At 58.2% G+C, this 6,926-nt stretch overlaps 1 protein-coding gene across 1 annotated transcript in view; it reads right to left on the reverse strand.

Annotated features, from left to right (window-relative positions):
• RELA (RELA proto-oncogene, NF-kB subunit) overlaps window positions 1–6,702 on the reverse strand; it is a gene marked incomplete at its 5' end in the record, with an annotated part of 8,072 nt that extends 1,370 nt beyond the window's left edge. The window contains 10 exons of the mRNA XM_021708940.1: window positions 2–161; window positions 958–1,032; window positions 1,135–1,215; window positions 3,082–3,294; window positions 3,516–3,620; window positions 4,699–4,830; window positions 5,170–5,261; window positions 6,008–6,156; window positions 6,296–6,447; window positions 6,537–6,702. Coding sequence (XP_021564615.1) covers window positions 2–161; window positions 958–1,032; window positions 1,135–1,215; window positions 3,082–3,294; window positions 3,516–3,620; window positions 4,699–4,830; window positions 5,170–5,261; window positions 6,008–6,156; window positions 6,296–6,447; window positions 6,537–6,702 — 1,325 coding nt within the window. The remainder of the gene's footprint in view (window position 1; window positions 162–957; window positions 1,033–1,134; window positions 1,216–3,081; window positions 3,295–3,515; window positions 3,621–4,698; window positions 4,831–5,169; window positions 5,262–6,007; window positions 6,157–6,295; window positions 6,448–6,536) is intronic.
• Window positions 6,703–6,926: the final 224 nt, after the last annotated feature.

A 6,926-nucleotide genomic window follows, 5' to 3' on the forward strand; every position in this document is an offset into this window, starting at 1 on the left:
AGGGGTGGGGGCGGGGGCCGGGACCGGGGCCAGGACTGGGGCAGGGGCTGGTGCCAAGGCGGGGGCCTGGCTTGGGATCTGCCCAGGATGAAACACCACGGGGGAGAACTCTTCATAGTTGATGGTGCTGAGGGATGGCGTGAAGGGGTAGGGCTGGGGAGCTGCAGGAGAGACAGGAGGCAGGGATCAGAGCAGGCCCCGGAGACCCAGCCCATCCCATCCTCAGCCCCTCTCAGTGTTGGGGGTCATTCCCTCCCTGTGGACTCACTGCCCACACCCAGATCCTTCCTCTTCCCCAATCTCACCCAGCCTGCAGGGTCCAGTTCTAGACACACCTCCCTGGAGCCCTCCCAGGCTACCTGAGCCCACAGAGCTCTCACCTCTGACCTCTTAAAGCTCCCCCAGCCTTTTAGAGGCAGGGACACAGCTGGCCTCATTTTATAGCTAAAAAGCCAAGCCCTGAGATGAGGCGCACCCACAGATCACCAAGCGAGTGGCAGCCTGAAGCGGGCACTTTCTTTTGAGCCACTCACCAGCACATGCACCTGCTACTCTAGAGGTGCTTTTCTGTTTCCCTAACTCAGCTGAGAGCTGAGGGCAGACATTCTGCATTTTTAACTTCTATATCCCAAGTACCCAAGATGGGTGGGGCTTAACTGCCGCAGTGGTTCTGAGACTTCAGAGTGCACTAGCACCCCAGGGAGTGCTGCTTCCTGGGCCACCCTTCCAAAGCCTCTGATTCGGGAGGTCTGTGGTGGGGCCCAGGTGCCCCTTAGGTGACTCGGACAGAGGTCACCAGGCCCTACCCCTGAAAGACACGGGCCCAAAACGGAGTTGGCTTCAGACACTGGCTGCCGAGGCTGACTCCTCTGTCCATCTCCCTCCCAGAAGGTGTCTCAACTATGGGCTGACCAAGGTGGAACCTGTCATTCCAGTGGGACAAAAGGAAATGCTTACCTGGCTTGGGGATGGCAGCTGAGCCGCGGGCAGGCACAGCAATGCGCCGGGGTGGAGGGCGGGGATCGGTGGGTCCTGCGGGGCAGGGCCGGGTCAGTTCTCAGCCCCCAGGGCGACTCACCCCCAGGTGTCCCCTCCCTGCCCACTGCCTTTCCCTCCCCCAGCCCCCGATCTCACCACTGAAAGGACTCTTTTTCATGATGCTCTTGAAGGTCTCGTATGTCCTCTTGCGTTTCTCCTCAATCCGGTGCCGGTCATCTGGGAGAGTAACGGGGAGAAGTGGGCCTTGCTCTCCTCAGCTGCACCCCAATACTCTCAAAGGCCCCTCAGGAGGAAGGTGAGAAGCCAGGCTTTCCCAGGACCCGTTCTCCCAGCCTCCCAATGAGAAGGGATGTGTGACACTGCGACACTCAATAGTACTAAGAATCCCATAGCTTTCCGAGAAGGCTTCTGGGGGCTGAATCTGCCCCCTCTAAGGTCACATGGGTGACGAAAGGCGCTGCGCTCTGGGGGGAAGAGCATTCCTGGCTCTCCTCCAGCCTCCATCCTGGCCTGGCATTAACCTCCTGGCACTCTGGGGCAGTTGAGGCACAAAAGCCTGCTTAAGGCTTCTGCAGAGACTCATTCTTATCTCTAACGGTGGGATACTTAGCCAGCACTCAGAACTGTCTAACGACTGCAGCCCTTGGACAACTTCGAACACCTCAGTTCCATCAGTCCAAAGCCAACTGCATCATCCCTCATCAAAAGCCTGGTTCTTTCTCCTGTGTTCCCTGACCAGACATGCGCCCTGCCACCAAAGCAAGAAACCGTGGCACCATCCTCAGCATCATCCTGTCCCTCACTCCCCACCACTAACTCGACACACACTTATCGAGCACCCACTGTGTGTTCCCCCAAAGCCAACATCCTACTGAAAGAGGGACACAACCACGCTCCAGGAGGGACAGGAGCCCTGAGGAAGATAAACAAGGTGATGCCACAATACAGGAAGTGAGGTCGGGTAGCCTAATTGAGAGGCGGTCAGGGAAGACCTGGCGGCCAGGCGTTCCACACAGAGGCAACAGCTAGAACACAGGTCCTGGGGCAGGACTGGGCCAAACGGCCGTGGGGCTGAAGGGGCACCAAGGAGGACAGTGGCAGGTGTGCTCTCGCTCCGCCGTTCCTTCCGCAAGGTTCACACCGCGTCTTCCTGACTACCGCGACATCTTCCAAGGCAGCCATCCCACTTCCAGTCTCTCCCTCTGATCCTCTAAATGTGGCCACCAGAATGACATTCCAGATCTGCTCGAGTCACTTCTCTGCTTGGAAACCTTCGGTGGCTACCCGCTGCCTTCAGGCTGAAACCGTGGATGAAGGCCTGGGGCCCAGTGAGCCCTCCTCCGTCTGGTCCTGCCCGTTGCCCAACGTCAGCTCCCACCACAAAGGTGCCCCTGAATGGGCCATGCGCTCGCCAGTACCCTTGCCCTCCTGGTGCTGGGCCACTTGCCCGGAGAGTGCGCTTCTGTGTCTTTCTCCAAGTTAAATGCCACTTCCTCCGTGCAGCCATCCAGCTTCCCACCTCTTGCTTCCAAGGCACTCTGCACACACCTCCACTTCGCCTGTCATTCTGTGATTTAAGGGTCTGTTGTGTGTGTTTGCCTTCCTCATGTGACTGAGTTTCTTAAAGGCAGGGAGTATGTCTTATGCACCTTTGTATTCACGACACCTGGTACAGACCCTGGTCCCAAGTGGGCACTCAAAGCCTTGACCAAGATGTGGCTGGGTTGTACAGTAGTGACAAGTGACGCACAGTGTGGCAGCAGGACCCCAAGCCAGACAGCCTGGGTTCAAATCTTGCCTCTCCACTCGCTAGCTGTGTGACCTCAGGCAAGTCAGACACTGTCTCCTACCTCAAAAGGCTCATGAGAGATTAAAATCAGGTAATCCACTGAGATGCCTGAAATGGGGGCAGGTGTGCAATACAAGCTCAGTGAGTCCTAGGTGTCATTATTACTAAATAAGGCAAGAAATGGGTTCCAAGGATTGTGCAAATCCCAAGCTCTGACTCCAATTTTTGGCCCTCGACTACGGCCCTAGACATCCAGCCCAAGGCCCCTGCTGCGACCCCGCCCCACCGCATACCTGTGTCTGGCAGGTACTGGAACTCCATGGGCTCGCTGAGCTCCCGGTCAGAAGGCCGCCGCAGCTGCATGGAGACGCGCACGGGAGCCTGCAGGCTGGGGTCCGCATAGGGAGGGGTCCGGAACACAATGGCCACTTGTCGGTGCACATCCGCTTGTGAGAAGGAGCCTCGGGCCTCCCAGCCTGGTCCCGTGAAATACACCTCAATGTCCTCTGCAGGAGGTGAGGTGGCAGTGTGGGTCAGTGTGTCTAAGCCCCCAAAGCCTCCCCCAACTTCTGCTGGTTCCCTGAGGAACCTCACCCTACTGCCCACCTGAGGCCTCCAAGGCACTGGGGGGGGGGGTCTGAAGCCAAGTACCTGACACGCCCCATCTCCGCTCAGTCTCACCCTACCTCCTGCTCCAGGGAGTCTAGCCCTGCCTCCCAGCGTGTACCTTTCTGCACCTTGTCACACAGCAGGAAGATCTCATCCCCACCGAGGCAGCTCCCGGAGTTGCGGTTCACTCGGCAGATCTTGAGCTCAGCAGTGTTGGGGGCACCTGAGGGGTGAGAACAAGGAAGGAAGACTTGGACTGTCAGAGGACTCCGGGGTGGCTTGCAGGCGATGCAACAAAACCTGCACAACCCAGGGTCAAGGTTGCCCAGAGCTTGCCCATCACATGTCTGTAGCCAAAGTCAGATCATTCTCATTGGCCCCTCACCCCAACCAACTCAGCCGCCTTTACCTACTCTGTGTGCAACATTGTTCCCGCAAGAATACACCCAGGCCGGGCGGGCTTGGTGGCTGAGGTGAGAGGATTGCCTGAGCCTGCGGGTTTAAGACCAGCCTGGGCAACTTGGTGAGACCCTATCTCTACAATAAATCAAAAATTAGCCGGGCGTGGTGGCCAGTGCCTATAATTCCAGCTACTTGGAAGTCTGAGGCGGAAGGATCACCTGAGCCTAGCAGGTTGAGGCTGCAGTGGCCGGGAGCGGCCACTGCACTCCAGCCTGGGTGACAGAGTGAGACTCCAACTCAAAAAAAAAAAAAAAGAGTACACCCAGCACACCTAAGCACCTCTGCCCTTACGGAGTGTACATAGCTCACTGGAAACCAATCTGATCACATCTTCTTGCTCCACTTCACCCAAGCAATCTTTAAGGCTTGGTTCGTGGCCATCTTGGCAATGAGCCCTTCCCTCCTGAGCCCTGTTTAGCCTGGTTTCCCATCCTAAGGGCTCCAGAGCCCTTTGGCTTTCATTCATGCTGCTGGCACTTAGTGAAAGCCTGCATCTGAACAGTCTGGGCAACTCATCCGTGGACCCATCACTGAATCATCACTCTCCACTGTTACCTTGTTCCCAGGGACTCATGGCCTAGAGTCATCAGCCCAGTTGTGGGCACACCATTCCCTCATCACATGGTACTGCAAACGCCCAGTCCCTTGCCAGCCTGGAAGTGACACCTCTGGGCCTTCCTTGCCCCGTCTCTCCAGCCAGCACAGAGCTGGGCACAGAAGAGAAGATGAACACGCCAGATGACTGAATAAAGCCAGAGCGCTTCTCCCAGGCCACTCGCCCTACCTACTTCCTCCTACCCAGGCCCACCCACCCCTCCTGTGGCTCCCCGGCCACTCACGGTTGTCAAAGATGGGGTGAGAGAGGACCGGCTGCAGGCGGAGGGGCCTGCCCGATGGGTCACGCACTGTCACCTGGAAGCAGAGCCGCACGGCGTTCAGGTCGTAGTCGCCACGCTGCTCTTCTACGGGAACTGCCAGGAAAACAGTCAGTCAGGAGAGCAGGGAAACGGGGGACGTGGGGGATGGGGAGGGCTGCTGGGCTGGGAGGGCTGTTGGCGGGCTGAGAGACAGAAGTCCTAGAGAAGGAGGGAGACAAGGTTCTAGGCCCATCACTGACTCCACTGTGACCCTGAATGTCCTGTCCCCTCTCTGGGCCTGTTTCCCAATGGCACAATGGTAGTGGACCGAACAGGCACCAAGGTTCCACCTGTACTGTGAGTCTTGGCCCATGAAGGAGAGATGCAGGGAAGGCGGGCTGGGGAGGTGACAGCGCGTGGGTGCCGCAGGCAGGTTCCGTCCTCGCCCCTCACCTTGGAAGGGGTTGTTGTTGGTCTGGATGCGCTGACTGATGGCCTGTTCCAGGTCCCGCTTCTTCACACACTGGATCCCCAGGTTCTGGAAACTGAGGCGGCCCCCAGGCATCTGTCCCACTGTCTCCAGCACAGCCTGGACCCTCCTGCTTTGCCCAGTCTGACCCTTCCCCTCCAACCCACCCCAGCTCATTGCTCTGTGCTCAGCTCCCTCCATGACCTCCCACTGTGCTGCAGCCCCAGTCTTTACCTTGGCCAACAAGCCTGTGAGCCCTGGCCCCTGCCAGCCTCCCTGCCACAGCCTCCTTACCCTCAGCCACAGAGGCTTTTCCGTTCTCTAAACACATGAAGCTCATTCCCACTTTCAGGCCCTTGCACTCGTTTGTTCTGCTTGGAATGTTCTTCCTGACTTATCTCTGCTTTTTCTCACCATTTGAGTCTTAGCAGAAGGAGGCCTTCCCCAAACTCCAGCCCAAGGTGATCAGACCAGCTCCCCTGCCTCCAGCCTAGAACCCAGCTTTATTTTCAGCACTGAAATCACTCTCCAACGCTATCTTGTTTATTTATTTGTATGCTTATTTACAACCTGTCTCTGTCAACTGGAATGTCAACTCCCGGTGTTTTCTTTCTCATACAAGAGATGTGACACTAATGGACTTGCCCTTCCAGCCACAGGGGTCAGGGGCTCAGAAGTGACTAAGGGCTCATTCTTATCCCCTGGAGCTCAGATCTGCTAGAGAGAGTGGGTACATCAATAACCTCAAGACAGTGACAGTCTGCCTGCCGAACCAGGGACAGGGCAAGAAGAAAGGAGTGCCACTGGTGTGGGCGAGCTCACCTGTGGATGCAGCGGTCTGGGCAGAGCTCGGCCTCATAGAAGCCATCCCTGCAGTCCTTCCCCACAAGCTCGTGTGGGTGAGGCCGGTGCGGGGGGTCCTTGGTGACCAGGGAGATGCGAACAGTTCCTGGTCCTGTGTAGCCATTGATCTGTCCAAAGTACAGAGAGCGTTTTAGCGGCCCCAGAATTCCAAACCTGACCTCTCAGCCACAGAGGGCAAGTGGCCTGGAGGCAGGCCCGCTGGGACTCCACAGTCCCTGCCCGTCATTCCCCGGGAGCAGGGCTGACCTTGATGGTGGGGTGGGTCTTGGTGGTGTCCGTGCTCCTCTCCCCCGGGATGCTGCCCGCCGAGCGCCCCTCGCACTTGTAGCGGAAGCGCATGCCCCGCTGCTTGGGCTGCTCGATGATTTCCACATAGGGGCCGGAGGCCTGGGCTGGCTCTGCCAGGACACGGCAGCCCCGTCAGGCGGCTGCCCGGCGGCCCCAACCCCGGGAGCGCCTCCCCAGCCGCTGCAGAAGATCCACTTACCGGAGGGGAAGATGAGCGGGAACAGATCTGAAAGCGGAGGGAGACACGAGTCAGCACGAGTCCACCTTCCATCCTCACCAGGGACACTCCCCACGGAGAGGAGAGAACCCGGACCCTCTCCCGGGGAAACTGAGGCAGGGCCTGCTCCCCAGAACTTGCCAGGAAACTAAGGAACGGGGCAAAGGAGCCAGAGGCACCTGCCACCCTAGGGAAAACTGGGTCCAGAATCCTTCCTCTCCGCAGGGAAACTGAGTCACAGCCTGTTCTACCTTCGTAAAGAAAACCGAGGGAGGGCACTCCTCAGCCCCCATCCTGAGTGGGAACCGAGTCAGATCCATTCTCCTCTAGCAAGGAAACCGAGTCAGAGCTGCCCCCCGGAGACCGTGGGTG

The sequence above is a fragment of the Carlito syrichta genome, unplaced genomic scaffold, assembly GCF_000164805.1.
Source record: "Carlito syrichta isolate Samal-C Ts95f unplaced genomic scaffold, Tarsius_syrichta-2.0.1 Scaffold153606, whole genome shotgun sequence".
In the NCBI taxonomy this organism is placed as follows: Eukaryota; Metazoa; Chordata; class Mammalia; order Primates; family Tarsiidae; genus Carlito; species Carlito syrichta.